Genomic DNA, 18,760 nt, shown 5'->3' with positions numbered 1-18,760 from the left:
ATGGTCTTGAAATATTTTGGTTATACAAACAGCTTAAGGATTAACCAAAGGATATGAAGTTTAAGGTACAATGACAAGAAAAATAATAGTGAACACAAGCTCTTTCATTTAGCCTGAGGTTTTATTTGGATTTTATTTGGATTTCCTGCATCATCCCTTTCCACATTATAAGGTAAATGTCAGAGGTTTTCTTTTTTTTTTAAATCACGCTATTTTCTCCTTGCTGATAGCTCTGTTATCAAAATATATAAATAAATTCCGTATTTCTAAATTGGTGATACCATAATCCCAGCAACAAACAGATAGCACTTTACCAGGCCATGGAATTTCTCTTTGTTTTAAAGACATCTATGTGCCATAAGAATGATTTTTATAACTAAAATCAAAAGTACAGTATATCCTACAAATTCCTTAGACAGTAAACCAGCCAAACAATCATACCTATTAATTCAAGAATTGTTTGTAAAATACTGGCTTAATTCTCAACCTTTTCACACATTGCATTCATCTCCCCTTTTCCATTCTTGATTTTTATGGTTTAAAGTTAAATTGCCCCTTAAGAATTCATGCTTTTATAACTCAGGAAAATACAGAGGCCTAGTGTTTCAGCAAATTCAAAAGAAAAGCAAAGTGGCGAAAAGGTTTTAAAGAATATAACTTAACACCTTAACTAAATATTAATCCTTTTGAAGCTTCAAAAGAAAGATAAATACAAGTAATAATAAATGATACTCCAATTACAAGAAATTTAATATGGATGGGAAATCTTCTGACCTCAAAATCAGTGTCTTTTAGTCCCTCCTGGTAATGACAACTGTCAGAATTATCAACCTAAAAAATGAATAAATTTTTCCTATGAGAAAATATTTCTGATGATAGTTTCCAAATAGCAGCAATTAAATACTGAAGACTAGTAATCCAACAACTAAAGATTTTTTTTTTCTTTTTCAAGCAAGCAATTCAATATCTAACTAAACAGGTTATATCTATATACACTATACTTAACTGACCTGTTCAAGCATGGGCAAAAAGTCAACTTTTTGTAAAGCAGGATCTGCAAGACAAAAGACAACTGGAATTAAATATGCCAACATCCTGTTTTATATATTAAGTATCATATCTAGCTTTAATGTCAAGGTTATTAATATAATACTCTTATTTGATATCTAGCAATGTGTATTTTAAAAATGTTTCTATGTAAGGTGATACATTGTTTTTCTAGTCTCCTACCTGAATCAATGTTTTTCCCATTTTTGGAGAGATTAGTCATTGCAAATGGAAAACCAAAATCATCTTCAACACACTTGTTGAAACCCTAGAAACACAAAGAAGTTCTTAAACACACTGTCCCATACCACTCTAATAACTAGCAGTGTAATATGTAATTACATATACAGTATACATCTGCTTAAAAAAGTGACTATAATTGTAAATCCTTTAATGTATAGTGTTAAAAATATCAAATGATTTTGCTCTGTAAACAAAGCAAAAATTTTTAATTTTCACTTATAAGAGAAAGCTAAACTAAAATTACATGATACATGCTTTGTAAGTACTCAGGAATAATTTTAGTGATTTTAATTAGTAGCTTAGAATATTAGTTTTCTTCAATTTCATTATGATCTTTCCCCTGGTAGAACTGAGAATTTTCTTCACTGAATAGCATTTTAATGTTATACTCTTTGGCTATAGAGACATAAGAATTTTTCTACAACATAGAAAATCAAAATATTCATTGCTTCATCCTATTTCCAACATAAAGTTCCACATAAGAAATTTATTTTTTTTAATGTAATTTTTGTTTGTTTGTTTGTTTTTTTGCCGCGCTGTGCATAATGCGGGTTCTTAGTTCCCTGACCAGGGACTGAACGCATGCCCCCTGTAGTGAAAGTGCGGAGTCTTAACCACTGGACCGCCAGGAAAGTCCCCACATGAGAAATTTAAATAAATTACTTAAAAAAGCTCTATTCCTCCTTTCCAATAAGAACCTACTACACGTACGAATTTCCCTTTTATCCTGTCAACCCGGAAGCTCAGAGTCAAATTTTAACCTCAAACACTGATTTTTACCAGTATGTCAACATATTTGTCCAAATTTTCTTAATTTTCCTTGATCCTAATATTCTTCTAATTTATATTTTACTATTTCATTGTATATGTTCATAAGTTGCCTTAAATCATTTAAAGAAAGAGGATTAAAGTAAGCAGGTCCCATTATGTACGCAGAATTCCAAAGCACCAGTGATTATTTCTTTAAATGAATGATGCCTAAACACATTAAGTGTGCTCATTATTCATTCAAAGCAATGCTATTCAAAATTCTTGGGTAAGTCAGACCATATTTACTGAAAAAAATTATAAGATATCACCAGTAAGAAAGTTCACTTTGCCTCATTTACCTAATGAGTAAATGCAAATTTACCTTGAAGAAATTAGAATCTCCTCCCAAAGTCTGAGGTTTCACTGCAGATACTTGACTGCTACTTAATCTCGGTGGTACAAACAATTTAAAGGGCTTCTGCTTTTCCATTTTCTCTTCCAGTCGTAATTATCTATTGCTCAAGATGGGGGAGAAAGTGTGCTACATTGTTTCATTAATGCACTACTTATTCTATAGTAAATGGGTATATAAAGGAATGCGTGAAACGTTTGTTACCATGGAAGCCTACGGTGTCCCTTACTGTCGGGGTGTTCAAAGCAGAAACATCCCCTATTTGCCCCACCATCCCCCCACCACCAATGGCCACGCTGGTGACGTCGATGGATAATCGAGAAACTCGAACTAGGCATCATCGCCGGGACAGCCTGAGAAGAAGCCCGTTACCTCCACCAGCCCTGTTAAATTGCATCACCTCGCCGGGAAGAACTAGTTGAGGTGCTTAGACGACTACGGAGAAGGCGCCGGGGGCTGCCTGCGTGAGGGAGGGCCAGTAACAAAACGTCGCCCAGCTCTGGGTTAGATTCTCAGGGAGGGAACTCGGCACACCTGCCCCCCTTACCTTTAAAAAACTAGCGGGAAACCTCGGGCTCGGTGGTCGCGCGAACCGCCACCTGCTGTCTATTAGGGCAGCAGAAAGAACCAACACGAACTTCTGCCTCCGAACCTCGGAAAAAGCGGGAAATCGCTCCAGCCGAGCGGCCAGGTGGGAGGTGCCGGGCGGTTGGCGGTGTAACGGCTAAATAACGGTCGGCGGCCTCCGTTGGCCGGGGGCGCAAGACCTACATCTCGCGAGATTTCCCTTTACCTTAGTAGCAATTCTTCCGTGGATACTGTTTCTCCTTAGAATTGGCCTTGTTTAAGCTTCTCCTATTGTTAGAGAATGTGAGGAAAACTATCAGGTGCTGTGATAGAATGGAGCTGAGAGTGAAAAATCTATTTCTGTCCTCTAAGAAGAGCTCACAGCCTTAGGGAAGAAACAAGTGCAAACATAATTATAACCCCCTGTAATCATTTAATGGTAGTAATTTTCTAAGGGTTGTTGGGACCCTTAGAAAGGGACAGTGGCCTTTACAGTGGCTTGGGAGTCAGGAGAGAGCTTCACGGATGTGGTACACTTTTGTTACTGCTTCCGTAGAAAACAGAAGCGTGAATAGAGCGTTGGCTAGATAGTGAATGCGGGAAGGGGTGTTCCCGGCTGAGGGACGGTAGGCAAAGACGCTGGAGTCGTGAGAGAGATGAGTCCAAGAGTGAGTGGGTGCAGGCAATGAGGTGTAGGTGTGTGAGGACGCAAATGGGAAAATGATGAGACTGGAGACTTAGCAGATGTGAAGGCGTCTCGAAGGCTTTTGGATTTTAGCCTTTATGGATGGGAATCTTGAGGAAGTTTGAGCGGAAAAGGACGCATGATCAAGTTCAGAAGAAAATTTGTAGTATGAAAAATGGTTTAGGTTTATGAGACTGGAGTTAGGGAGACAGTTTTAATAGCCTGGGTGAGTAAGGTATGAGACCTGAGCTATGACAGTGCCAGTAAAGATGAAGAAAATGTGTCAAATGGAAAAGATATTTAGGAAGAAGAATTAATAGGATTTGATGGCTTTTTTAAAGTGCGCAGCAAAAGAGAGAAGTCTAAGATGACCCCCTGGTTTCAGACTTGGGCTACTAGACACAATAAATATTGTGGGTGCTAGGTACCTAGGTTTGAGCAATAAGACAATGAGTTCTGTTTTCAACATATTGACTTTGTTTTCTAACTTTCTCCATGTACTACAATATAATTGATGCTTTTCCAAAGGACTTTAGTAATATTTTTAAGTAACTCATTTTGTTTTGTATAAATTTAACCTATCAGACGGAACAGTTTCTGATAAAATTACATTTTGAGCTAGAAAGGATGATCCAGTGTAAGGCTTTCATTTTACATGAAACAGTCTAGATACCCTAAAAAAAGATAAAATACTCCCTTCAAGAGATGAGACCAGGAATAAATGCACAAGATAACCCCTGGAGGGAATAATTGATACATTTAATTAATATATTTTATAAGTTGAGGGTATAAATTCAATATTCCAATTTTTTTAAGTTTTACAACAGTGAAATATTCAACTATGGTCTTGTTTCTGTATTGAAAACAAAATGCTATTCCTAGTATTAAATTAACTTAAAATCACAGTATTTTATTTAATCAGATCCAGTCTTTCAAAACAATTGTGCTTCCATAGAATTTCTCACTTTCATGTATTTCACATGAAAAATTTTTAACGTTAATCTTATTCTTACAAGGATTAAAATATTTGTGGTAAGTTTTCAGGTTTTAAGAACTTTATTTTTTCTGCAAAAGATTTTTCTTCCAAAATTCATAAGCCATATTTACCTCTCAGTAAAATGGTTTTGTGTGATGCTTATGTAGAACAAAATTTTTGTGTGTTTGTACACAAAACTTAACACAATGTTTTTAGCAAAAATTTATGTGGGAAATTTCTTGAACTAAGTACATGAAATACCTAATCACTGTATGAGAACCCACATGGAACACGCCTCAAGATTGTCCCTCTGGAAGATGGGGAGGCTGAGCCGTTTATGACCAGACTCCCATGCCCAGGAGGGTTTGAGGCCTGCCCTCTCGTGACGTTTCCATGTGCAAGAGAAACTGTCAGTGTGCAAGGCACTGTCTTCCGCACGTGCAGGTGAAAGTAGATGGACTAAAGGGACACAATGCAGAGCATCAGTGATGTCTGTTACAGCCTGAGTGCTGATTTCCTGGCTGTGTTAAAATTCATCGTGCTGTCCACTTATGTATGCGTGCTATTCTTCAGTAAAAAAAAGTTTATTTAAATATTTTTGTAGGAAATGCATGAACTACAAAGAGGGTGTCATTTCAGAAAAAGAATAAAAACTGAGATGCCTTACACTTAAGATCAAAACTTTCCCCAACTGTTTTGGCTGGAGTTTCAAGATGACCCAATCCGCTTTTGCTTGCTTCACCAACCACAGCATCTCAGAGTTCCTGACATGACATCAAAGTTTCGATGATATGGAGAATGATGCTGGCCAGGCAGTTCAACTCAGGCTTACAAATATAATTATTCATTTGGTCACTCACTCACTTGTTCACAGAGTATTTGCTGAGCTCTTAGTTGGTTAAGGACTGTGCATGGCACTTGTGATAAAATGATGATCAAGTTCTTTCTCAGCCTTCAAGGAGCTCATAGACCAGTAAGGAGGACAGATATGTCAACAATTAAAAAAAAAAAAGAACTTTATTTTTTCTGCAAAAGGTGTTGGCAAAAATGTCAAAATATTGTCTACCAGAATGAGCATTAAATTGTGCTGAATTTCCCAATATATGTTAACATATTTTTTCATTTTAAGTTTTTCAGTATCATCTTGCCATGACAAAATTTTTAATTGGGGCTTATAAAAGATCTCTTTTTTAAAGACATTAAGGGACTTCCCAGGCGGTCCAGTGGTTAAGACTTCACCTTCCAATGCAGGGGGTGTGGGTTTGATCACCGGTCGGGGAGCTAAGATCCCACATGCCTCGGGGCCAAAAAACCAAAAAAACATAAAACAGAAGCAATATTGTAACAAACTCAATAAAGACTTTAAAAATGGTCCACATCAAAAAAAAAATCTTAAGAAAAAAGACATTAAGAAAAAGTAAGAGTTGAACGAAGCTTTGTTCCTCTTTAATAATTTATAAAATGCTATAACAGAAATAAGTTTAAAATGTTAGTTCCTTATCCACCAATCTAGCCTTAAAGAGGTTCACAACTGCTTTTATTCTGATTACAACTGTTTCCACTAAATAATCTCTTTTATGTCTTCAAATAATCTATACATTTTCATTCAATTTTCTACTAAATGAAAAAAAGGCGAGTTTCTTCAGGTAAGAACTCTATTTAGTACTACTCCCTTCTGAACAAACCATGCAGTAACAATAACCATTGCTTCTTTGGGGACGAATCTTGAAAAGAATACTAGATGTCCCTCTAGTGGTGGTCCTATATTCCACAAAATTTGATGAGCCCTTGATGATGTCCATTTTATGGCGATATATTCGTAACAGCAATTCTGTTCATGTTTTTCAAATCAGTATCCTGTGATCATAGCGTAAACAATCTAGATTTAGGAAGTTTAAGACAAACCACAACATTCTAAAATTTCAGCAAAGTGAATACAAATTCCATTTCTCAGAGAGTAAACTAGTCAATTTGGAGTCTTTTGTTTTCCAAATGCTAAGTATTTCTAAGTAGTTGTGATTCAGTGTTCTCAGTTCAGTGAGCCTCCCTATGAGACGAGCAAAATGCTGTAGGTCTTCTGGATGATAAATTTTTGAATATTTGTACAAAATTTGTAAAACTGGTTCTTGTAAATTTTCCACATGTTGCTTATTTTTAACGCACGGACGATCTGAAAAACATTATCACATATATCTTAATGAATATTGGAAAATGGTAGAAGATAATGAATTAATTTAAAACAATACAGTTTTAAATAATAAAAATAGCAAATATTTACTGAACCTTTAATATATGCCAGATTTTATGCCAGGTAACTTGCTTCTATGCAACGTTTTATTTAACTTCATAATACTCTATGAAGAATATTTCTTAATGATTAGACAGCATTCACTCATCCAGTCATTGTGCTGGAGATACAGCAGTGAACAGAGACTAAGCTTCCTGCCCCCATTGAGCTTATATTTTGGGTCTGGGAGGAGTAGGGGAGGAAAGAGACATATACACATTTTTTAAATAAAAATATATGACCACAATAAGTGAGAGTACAGGATAAGAATTGGGGGGGGGGGGCAGTAGCTATTTTTAAAAGGGTAATCAGAGATAAGATGACATTTAGCAGAGATCCAGGATGGTGAAGAGGGAGCCATGAAACTATCCAGGAAAGAGCTTTCCAAGCAGAAGATTTGTCAAGTACAGTAGAAGCTGTGGAAGGAGCCTGCTTGAAATTTACAGGGAACATATGCATCGAAAGCAGTGTGGCTGTGATGGTGTTAGCAAAAGGAATAGTAATAGACACTGATAGAAAGAACTTTGGCTTTAAACTGTGTAAAATAGAAAGCCATTAAAGGGTTATGAGCAGAGGAATGACATAATCTGGTTTATGTTGTCAAAGAATCACTCTGGCTACTGTATAAAGAATAGACCCTAGGGAGGCAAGGGCAGAAACAGGAAAGTGAGTTAGTAGTTTTATTAGGATGGCAGGGACAGAGACAGTAAGAAGTGGGTGAGTTCTGGATCTATTTTGAGGCTATAGCCAACAAGACTTGTTGCATATTTGATAATGGGTATAAGAGAAAAAGAAGTGAAGGATGACTTCAAGAATTTTGGCTTATACAACTTGAAGGATGGAGATGCCACTTAGTAGAGATGGAGGAAGAATATAGGAGAATCAGGGGGCAATCAGGAGTTCACATTCAGACATGTTAAATTTTATATGCCTACTAAACATCCAAATTGAAATCTTGAGTAGGCTATTTAATGGAGCTTAGGGTAGCAGTCCAGGTTGGTATATAATTTGGGAGTTGTCAGCCTCTAGATGGCATTTAAAGCCATGAGATAGGATGAAATTTCAAAGGAAAGTACATAGGAAAAAAGAGAACTGAGTCCTGGGACATTTTAACATTTATCAGTGTGGGAGATGAGGGGGAATTAACAAAGGAGACAGAAAGAGCAGCAACTGAGGAGGAAAACCAAGAGAGTGTAATGTCCTGGAAATCAAGTGGAAAAAAATCATGTCAAGAAGGAGGGAGTGATCAACTGAAGCCAAATGTTAAGTGTTCTAAGAAAGAGGGAGTGATCTGCTTTGTCAAATGTAGCTGACGTGTCAAGTAAGATGAAGACTAAGAATTGACCACTGGAATCTGCAATGCCAAATTACTGGAGATTTTGGTAAGTTATGGTGGAAGGGAAAGGAGGGGACAAAATCTTACTGTACTGGGTTCAGAAGTAAATGAGAAGAGAGAAATGGAGGCAGGAGTATAGACAACTCTTAAATTTTTATTTTTTTATTTTTATTTTTATTTTTTTGCTGTAATGTAGAACAGAGAAATAGGAGAATAACTGAAAGGGGATTTGAGGTAAGGGCAGACACTATAAAGCTCTTAGAGGAAAACATAGGCAGAACACTCTATGACATAAATCACAGCAAGATCCTTTTTGACCCACCTCCTAGAGAAATGGAAATAAAAACAAAAATAAATAAATGGGACCTAATGAAACATAAAAGCTTTTGCACAGCAAAGGAAACCATAAACACGATGAAAAGACAACCCTCAGAATGGCAGAAAATATTTGCAAATGAAGCAACTGACAAAGGATTAATCTCCAAAATATACAAGCAGCTCATGCAGCTCAATATCAAAAAAACAAACAACCCAATCCAAAAATGGGCAGAAGACCTAAATAGACATTTCTCCAAAGAAGATATACAGATTGACAACAAACAAATGAAAGGATGCTCAACATCACTAATCATTAGAGAAATGCAAATCAAAACTACAATGAGGTATCACCTCACACTAATCAGAATGGCCATCATCAAAAATCTACAAACAACAAATGCTGGAGAGGGTGTGGAGAAAAGGGAACCCTCTTGCACTGTTGGTGGGAATGTAAATTGATACAGCCACTATGGAGAACAGTATGGAGGTTCCTTAAAAAACTAAAAATAGAACTACCATACGACCCAGCAATCCCACTACCGGGCATATACCCTGAGAAAACCATAATTCAAAAAGAGTCATGTACCACAATGTTCACTGCAGCAATATTTACAATAGCCAGGGCATGGAAGCAACCTAAATGTCCATCGACAGATGAATGGATAAAGAAGATGTGGCACATATATACAATGGAATATTACTCAGCCATAAAAAGAAACGAAATTGAGTTATTTGTAGTGAGGTGGATGGACCTAGAGTCTGTCATACATAGTGAAGTAAGTCAGAAAGAGAAAAACAAATACCGTATGCTAACACATATATATGGAAACTAAAAAAATAAATGGTTCTGAGGAACCTAGGGGCAGGACAGGAATAAAGACACAGACGTAGAGAACAGACTTGAGGACACGGGGAGGGGGAAGGGTAAGCTGGAACGAAGTGAGAGAGTGGCATGGACATACATACACTACCAAATGTAAAATAGATAGCTAGTGGGAAGCAGCCACATAGCACAGGGAGATCAGCTCGGTGCTTTGTGACCACCCAGAGCAGTGGGAGAGGGAGGGTGGGAGGGAGACGCAAGAGGGAGGGGATATGGGGATATATGTATATGTATAGCTGATTCACTTTGTTATAAAGCAGAAACTAACACACCATTGTAAAGCAATTATACTCCAATAAAGATGTTTTAAAAAAAGGCATTTTTTTAAGATGCAAGAAATTACAGCATGTTTGTAAGCTGAAGGGAATGCACTTATAGAGAAGGCTATTTTGATGAAAATTGGTACATTTGGAATCAATGAGTAATAAAATAACCACAATCTTCATGATTTCATTGCCAAACTTAATCCAAATTTTTACTGCTAAATAGTTTTTTACCTGAAAAAAACACTGTTGTGGCTGCAAGCAGAGCATATTCAGTATTAGTAATACTAAGCTCACTCATTCTTCTACAGAAGTAATACAGTGTGGTAATAAATTCTTCAGCAATACCTAAAAAGATTAATATCAAATGTATTTTCATCAGAACACAGTGCAGACTCATATTGCCATTATCATATTTTCTCAAAGCAGTATAAGAAAACGAAACATGTCTGACAAATTTTTTCCATCCAATACAATATTTTGTATTATATATAATATTACCAGTCAGCATAGCAGAAGGACAATCTTCATTGCAAAATGTTTCCATAGGATAAATAGCACTTCTATCACCACTTTGATCATGACAATTCAGTGAATGATCTGAATGATCTGATATTTTCATAGTACCTAGTTAAGGGAAAAAATATAAAGTCTGATTTTTTAAAATCTTTATTCGGATAGTAAAGTCAATCTCTCTAATCTCTGTTAAACAGGAAACATTCCCAACAAATGGTATCTTTATAATTTTTATTACTGAAACATGAATCTAGAATAATAGTTCACGCTTTATATAAACATTATATAGAAGACCCTCCGAAAATGTGTTTTCTATGATGCTATATAAGAAGAATGGCTTTCTTTAAAAGAAAAACAAAAGCTAGAACAATGAATTGGAAAACTATAAACCACTATTATGAAGTACTTATTTGTACAGTAACTAGTACAATAAAAATATAATAAAAAATAGCTCAATGTTATATAATCTGTTGCTAAATTTAATAGTAACTATTAACATTAAGATTGAGTTAGTTGACCTTTTTCACTTTCAGAAGTTGATGAAAGACATTCTTTTTGACTGTAAATTTGGGCCACATGAAGGAACATCACTTCAGTTTTTGATCCCTTCTGTAATGCAGTCTGATCCTCATTGGTCAAATTTTCAAATCCTTTATGAAAAGATCACATAATTGTTTGAAATAAATAATGAAAAGATAATTTTCAGGTATAGGATTTAACATTTTTATATTATTTACTTATGATATGAATCCTAACTGTTCCCTTAGAATAATTATGATTCCACATGGTAATATTTTGGGGCACTTTCATCAGAACCAGATAATAATAATTTCCTATGGCAAGAGCAAATTATACATAGAGCCTTGAAGAATTTATTTTCACAGAGAGTTATCTGTGCACATAACTAGATAGCTAAGTTTTAGCCAACAGTGGCTTCACCTTTTTTTTTTTTTTTTTTTTGGTATGGTACGGGGAATTCTGTTTCATGTTTTATCTAAAAAACAAAAACAATTTATTTCCCAAAATAAAAATAAAATAAAACATACAACCAATCATAGTTTGTCTTAACTCTAAGTCTTTGAAGTCACTTGAATAGTATTTTAAAATGTTTATATTTTCATCCAACTGATTGATTAAAGCAAACAAAGTAAACATGTTTTTAAATTTAGAAGCAGTTTTGGTAGAAAAATAGAGGGTTTTGTTTTCTTAAAATGCCACCTTTCTTTAAAACAAGGAACTTTTTAAAAATTACATATTAAATTACTTTAATTTTTTCCAAAGATAAAGTGATTACCTGGGAGTCTCTTGGTGAAATCCATTAACCTCTGTATATGTAGGACAACTGTCTCTGAGAGTCGCAAGAAGATCAGTTCAGGATTTGCATATCCCTGCAGCTAACCAACAAAAAGAAATAAGATTAATAATTTTTTTCTTTCAAATAACTGTTTAAATTTTAAACTTTTCTGATTAGGCTGTTATTTTCTAACATAATGAATTACAAATTATTTCTTGCCAGTAATGAACACATACAAATCTTTCTGTTTCTTCTAATGGAATTGTATATTTTTGATGAGCGGCCACGATGTTGTTAATGAGCTGATGTTCCTCTTGAGTTAGTTCCATGCTCTCCTGAATCTGTAAGAAAATATAGAGGGAAAGCTATAATGCATACCTATTAAACAAGACATCAGCATTAAAGAAACAAGAAATTTTTTAAGGAGAGTCTTGCCACTTTTCCAGATCTAGTGGTAGGTGACACAAGCTTGTTGTTTACCCCTTCCTCTTCCACTTTGATGTTAGAGTAAAAATTATTCTTCTGCTTAAAGTTCTTTCGAAGTCTCTTTGATCTGCACTGGATTTCTGTGAGCAAACCTGTGATATTACAAAATTCACATAAAATATTTTGGGTACAACAAATAACATTATAGGATTTGATGAAAATTGTCTTACATTGTACACATATGTGATCATGAACTTGCCTTTTCACAAAGAACCTTTCTTTTTTGGTAAGCATGTACAACAGCAGTTAAATTTGCTACATTACTTACTTCTTTTCCTTCCACAACTACCTGTCTACTTAAAACTACACAGTCATCCTAGACATAAATTAAAAATTAATTTTGCATCTCCAAATTATAAATTTAGACCTTTTTATGTTAGAGAAATTTCCACATTAATTATATCTTGGAAGCAACAGAATGTTAATTGGTACATTGAAGGGAAACCACTAATTCAAAATTCTGCTTTTTGTAGATGAATTATATAACTTTAGGTTAAGTAATATAAAAATACAAGGATTTCCAGTTAAGAAGAAAATATGATTATTACCAAAGTTAGAGCAATATAGTGTAGAACAGATTTTATGGAAATAATTACCTGGATTGGTAACTGGCTATCCTAATTTAGCAGTTGCTGGAGAAATAGCTTAAAACCAGACAAATATGTTATGTTCACATATGTTCAAAATAACTTGGAGAACGTAAGTTCCTAGTAAGGTAAGAAAAACTAAAATCCCCCTAAAAAAAAAAAACCTCAATGGCACTTACATTCTTCCAACATTCCTACTGCCTTACACTTTTTTAGTCTGCACTCTTGACATTTTCTACGCATGTACATGTCCATTTCACAGTGACCACCATTCTTGCAACTATATACTGCATTTTTGGTGATGCTACGTCGAAAAAACCCTAATAAACAAAGAAGAGTTTTTAAAATTTTACTATTAGGTATTCTTAGCTACTTGTTTTTAACCTTCATAGTAAAAGTAATCAAGTTAACTAAATTATTTCAATAAAATGTTTTTTCCCTCAGTAAGAAGGTTTGGTTTAATATACATTTATCTGGATAATTGTTTTAATCCTCTCCTATTTGATATATCTTATTCCATGGTTGTTCCTGTCAATAATCTATTTGGAAATTAAACTAAATAACCCCAACACATTAAAACAACTCTCTATTTTCTATGGTTATAATATACCATCTAAAAGCATTTTAAAACTATATTTTACAGAATATCACGATTCCATGACACATCTCTCAAGGTTCCCTAGAAGGAATATGTGCTCATGTAAAATAAAACTATAAGGAAAGCCTCTCTTTTTCTCGCCTCACATTTCTACCTCAACTCATAAAGGAAGAGATAATTTCCAAACTTACTCCTCTGTCCTTCTTCCTTTTTAGCACTTCCGCAGATGAGAACATATTGCTAATTTATTTAGTCCAAGACGTTGAATGGGCCGTTTTGTGCGTGTGTGTGTGTGTGCGTGCGTGCATGCTGGGGAGAGGTGTGGAGATTCTACATTTTCCTAAATCCATGCATAGCAGTCTCTTCCCATTTCCTGTTTCATTTCCCATTCCTATGCAATAATCCCTGCTATCTTCCTCTTATTCCATTCCAAGTGAAGTTGATAAAGTTAGTCAATACCCCAATTAGAAGCCTGCCATACTCTTTCTGTAGACGTGCTTGAGAGTGGGAGTTTCATGACTTAGACTCAGCAAAGGGAATAGAAACCTCAGCTTAGGTTTCAGAACTATGCCTCATTCTTCAACTTAGTTTTAACAGCAAGGCCCTGCATTTTAAGAGTAAGCAAATACTGGCCCAGCTATTCTACTCATAAAGCTGGTACCTCCTTTCCCTTAGTCTTCGTTTGGCTATTCTATGTGTGGCATGAGTGTGAGATTCTGACAATAAGACTTCACCTTGAACTTCTAGACACGTTTACCTAGTGCTGTATTGATCTAATCATTTCCAGGTTCTGCTCCAATATTTCATTTGTGAATTCAAAAAATGCAGAAGTGTTTCAAAACCTCAAAACTTCATCAAGGACTATTTTACTCTTCGAAAATGCCAATATCAATGATGATCTTCAGTGGCAGACCTCCCATATGTTTTCAAAAAAGCATTCCTGGGACTTCCCTGGTGGTCCAGTGGTAAAGAATCCACCTTCCAATGCAGGGAACGCGGGTTCGATCCCTGGTTGGGGAACTAAGATCCCGCATGCCGCGGGGCAACTAAGCCCGCCCGCCTCAACTAGAGAGGCCGCGTGCCTTGAACTACAGGGTCCACGTGCTCTGGAGCCCAAGCACCACAACTAGAGAGAGAAAACCCGCACGCCACAACTAGAGAGAAGCCCATGCACCACAACAAATAGCTCGCGCAACGCAACAAAAGTCCTGCATGCCACAATGGAGATCCCTCGTGCCACAACTACGACTCCACACAGCCAAAAATTAAAAAATAAAATAAATAAATATTTTTTAAGAAGCATTTCCAACAAATAGACTTAGATAGAATCTTAGAAGTCATTTAATTGAAATTTCTTCCTAATTCACGAATTATACCAGCCATATGAGATGTAATAGTTAACATTCAGATCTTTTTAAAAGACATTTTTTATTCCAACATCAGATTCACCTAGGAAATGGAAACTTTCTGCCACATAAATATTTTGAATTTTATATTTAAATGTAAAAGTCTTCATCAAAATTAAAAAGAAAACCAAATCAAAACTTCGTTAAATTCCATTTTCACATCTTTGATCCCACAGATTGATCACCTTTAAACATATCAATGGCTCTCCTTGATTTTATTTTTCACATTTTAAAGAGAGTACTCTTACATGCTTAAAATTTCATGACTCTTCAGTGAACACTAGGATTAAAGTTTTAACTTTATCCTTACCTTTGCAACCTTCACAAGTAAGTGCATTGTAATGATATCCTGATGCTTTATCACCACAAACTACACAGAGATCTTCCTGTCCCTTAATACGAATGGAAGAATGAGTTATTCTGGACCTCTTTATTCCAGGGTAACCATCTTCAGCATCGTGGGCAACCACGTAAGTGGATTTATTTAATTCACAGGAAAGAATTCCATACTCTCCACCACTGAACTGTGGATCCAAGCTATAAGTGTTGAGATGACTTTGTAAAGATTGGTACTGTAGAGCTGGAGGAAACTGGACAGTAGAATACTGGCAATAAGGTGATTCTTGAAAATCAATGTCGTACAGCTGATAATTGATTTGTTCTGGCAAAATATCTAGGTTTTTTTAACACACACACACACACACACACAAAAACAAATGGTGAGAGTCAAGTTATTTTTCAAATTTCAAAGAGTTTTACACTCAAAGAACAGAGTTAGTTCAACATGTCCACTACATCCCAGGGACTTGCTGTCCGGCATGAGAGGCAGACAGTAAACTGAATTGCAATGCATGATAAATGCTGCCACCCCAGAAGTATGCAGAGGTTGCTCAGGAGCTGGGAGAAAGCGTTGTTAATGGCTTACATACCAATGCAGTCTATTTCCTTAAGTAGAAATGAATATTTCCCAGAGTTTGAAATGAAAGCTTTTCCCCAGCTTCTGCATTTTCTTTGTTGTGAATGAAATTGTTTTCAGTGCAATCAGATCAGTAAAGAGATGAATTAATAAATTATCCCACCCCCCCACACACCAAAAAAAATCAAACTAAAATACAATTATACCAGTTATCTGGTTATTTCAAGCAAAAAAAAAAATTCTTTAAACGCCCCATTTAATATACCTTAACACTCTCCTTCACCATTTGTAGACCTGATTTAAATTACTAGTTTCTTTTCTATTTTATTGTCTAGCAATTCAATTATCTGGTGATAAACTCACCTACCTCGGAGGGTGACTGTAAGAATGAAATAAAATGTGATATGCAAAAGCATGTATAAAATACAAAATGATACTTAATGAGTATCTTTATTGTTATTATCAGAAGTTCCCAAACACCAACTTACTTTCTGTTTTCAGGAGGATTACTGAAATCAATCCAGAAAATTGGCTCCAAAGAGACCCAGGAATACGTAGTTGCTCTATGTCTGTATCTAGTAATATTTGTACTTTTCCTGGTGCTGAATCACAAGGTGATTAGACCTATTCTTACCCTCAAAATTCTACCCCCAAGATTGGTAAACAGTATAATTTCTATTAAATCACATAAATTATTTGCAATCCTATAGCATCCAATCCAATGCAAGGTGTTGAATAAATACCAATAACAGCCTGATATAAGAAGAAAAGTTATCAGTAAAAACAATGTAACTTTTATTTAAAGAAGAGGGCCCTTCTTGGCTGAGTATCAAAAGACTGCAGAATACTGGCTGATGTTCCATTGGCATTGAAATCAGAGTTCAAACTATAATATAAAAGAAAACTGCATTTAAAATTCAATTCATATTATAATCTTGGTCTTTTTGGAGAAAAATCCTATTGTCTCTTGCACTCTGTTTTCTATTTCTTTCCCTTTGATAAAAATCTTATATTAAGATTAAAGTTTCAAGTACATTGAATACTCTGAACTACATTTTCTAAATTGCATGTGAACTAGCTTCAGCTAACCCCTAAAAATAACTTATAATTTGCATGCTAGTTCTATTTTTTTAAATTGAATACAATTTTAGACTACTGTGCTTTTTCTTCTTTACATTTGATTCTGGCTTACAGCATTTTGGTATTTCTGATTTTTGAAAGTAATTATATTCTCTGGTAGGGAGTAATTGAAAGTCTTTGGTTCATTTGTTAATTTCTTTTTTTAAAAAGCCTCTGATTAACCATAATTCCCACCAAAAAAAAAAAGTTTTATTAACTATTATACTGTAGTTTTTTGTTACACACCGTAGTACTGCACTGGTTCAGCAAGACAATACCCATCAGATGCAGTGACATAAGTATTGGCCATTCTCTGGTCCAATTTTCACTTCTTCATTAGTAGATGCTAAAATAGAACCTGAAGGAAACAAAAATTTTGTAGACTTTTTGAAAGTATGATTATCAAATCAGTATGATTTTATAAAAGTATAATACTGTTTTTGAAAAATAAAGAATTTAGCAGACTTTATACAAGACATTTATATTTACACTTTAACTGGAAGAATATTGATTTTTCATATCTCTACATACCAAATTATTTAATTTTGACAATTTCTTATTGCTCAGTTCTTTAAAATAACTTAAATCTTGGTAATAATCATTATGGCTCTTGAAAGGGTACCAAGATTTGGAGTTAGACTTCATACACTGCCTTTACCACTTATTTATGGGTCATTTTTACACCTCCCTGAACCTTAGTTTCCTCATTTGTAGAAGAGAAAGAATGAAACACACCTGGCCAAGTTATTGGGAGAGTTTAATTAATGTGTTTAAAATCCAGCACAGTTCTTGACTTAATAACTGAGTCCTATAATCATTATAGTTTCGCTAGATCTCAGTGTTCTAAATTTAGATGAATTAGGAAGAAAAAATACACTTTTTCATGAAGGAAATTAAAGAGTAGGAAAAGAATGGCTTTCATAGCACTTCATTTAATCTTCTAAGTCCTTTGTAAATATTTTTCATAGCACTGTGATATGCTAAGTATTAAAACATTAATTTTGGTTCTATGTGACTAATGAAAATAGTTTTTTGATTACTGAAAAAGTGTTTTATTTTTAATAGTAAAGACTAAAAATCATAAGCTATTATGAGGGAAAATTATTCAAAATCTAAGATGATCCCTTATGGGAAAAAAAACTATTTTTGTTATTTCCTAGGTAGGAATACTGCATCTTTGAATAGACTTAAACAGGAAATCACAGTTAAAGAAATTGGAAATTATTAAAAGAAAATAAAGGTCACTCTAGAGTCCATGATATTTTATAGCTTTATCCTCTCTATTCGAAGGTAAAGACCGTTTTCACCTTTTAAAAGAACCAAAAAAGAAGAAAATGGGTTTTAAAACATACCAAAAGATATACATGACAAACTTCTGAGACAGCTTCTGAGGTTATATTGAAAAATCTTTTACTTAGATTTATTTCTCATGTGATGGGTTCATGGCAAAGGTTTCTACATTCGTGAAGATGATTAAAATAGTAATATCTCTGCAATTTGTCTCCTGTATTATTTAATAGGCTCTAGGTTCCTTTAAAAGTACTTAAATCTCCCACTCTCTGACAGCATAGCAGCAGTCATGTAGAAGAAGTGCTGAATGGAACAGATGAAGCAAAAGTGGTGCCCCCAAATAAGTGCACTTTCAAAATGAAGTTTTCCTTGAAAAGTAAAGACTAAAATCAATAGGATCAGTATTACAACAGGTTAATTAGTTCTCCATATGAAAAGAATTCTAAGTGCTATCGGTTTAATTTGTGTCATCCTCTTTAGCAATAATCCTGTTTAGTTCTTTCCAAACTTCTCTTTTGAGTCTCCATTTGATTTTAGAAAATTCCAAATGAATGTGAAAACTTGAAGTTGTTACTCACCCTTCCTTTAAAATTCCTGCTTTTAGCATTAGGCTTCGTATAATATTAAATAAATATCTGAAAATTAAAAAGTATTTGGTACTCCATTTTTTTGCTGAGCAAGATTTCTTTTAAGAAATAATATAGAATAAATTAGAGGTAGCACATTAAAACAAAACTGGTAATATCCTGGCAAATACACACAGAAGTATCTTACAACAATG

The 18,760-nt window shown here is 34.7% G+C and overlaps 2 protein-coding genes across 3 annotated transcripts in view; both read right to left on the bottom strand.

Moving 5' to 3' along the window:
• SYCP1 (synaptonemal complex protein 1) overlaps positions 1-2,530 on the bottom strand; it is a 166,398-nt gene extending 163,868 nt beyond the window's left edge. For both annotated transcript variants that reach the window (XM_068538146.1, XM_068538148.1), the window contains exons 1-4: positions 2,423-2,530; positions 1,231-1,315; positions 1,011-1,054; positions 775-831 (exon numbers count right to left, since the gene is read on the bottom strand). In XM_068538146.1, the coding sequence (XP_068394247.1) occupies positions 775-831; positions 1,011-1,054; positions 1,231-1,315; positions 2,423-2,530 (294 nt within the window). The remainder of the gene's footprint in view (positions 1-774; positions 832-1,010; positions 1,055-1,230; positions 1,316-2,422) is intronic.
• A 479-nt stretch (positions 2,531-3,009) lies between these two features.
• On the bottom strand, positions 3,010-16,999 carry LOC137760631 (bile acid receptor-like). The gene is made up of 11 exons (XM_068537566.1): positions 16,936-16,999; positions 14,965-15,327; positions 12,830-12,970; positions 12,013-12,155; positions 11,814-11,918; positions 11,578-11,677; positions 10,802-10,933; positions 10,269-10,394; positions 10,002-10,115; positions 6,366-6,511; positions 3,010-3,219 (listed from the first exon to the last, which is right to left on the bottom strand). The coding sequence occupies exons 1-11, from the start codon at positions 16,997-16,999 to the stop codon at positions 3,010-3,012; spliced, it is 1,644 nt and encodes a 547-aa protein (XP_068393667.1).
• Positions 17,000-18,760: the final 1,761 nt, after the last annotated feature.

The sequence above is a fragment of the Eschrichtius robustus genome, chromosome 3 (genome assembly GCF_028021215.1).
Source record: "Eschrichtius robustus isolate mEscRob2 chromosome 3, mEscRob2.pri, whole genome shotgun sequence".
NCBI classification, from domain to species: Eukaryota; Metazoa; Chordata; class Mammalia; order Artiodactyla; family Eschrichtiidae; genus Eschrichtius; species Eschrichtius robustus.
The sequence above is the reverse complement of the archived record's forward strand: the minus strand, read 5'-3'. Positions and strand labels throughout refer to the sequence as shown.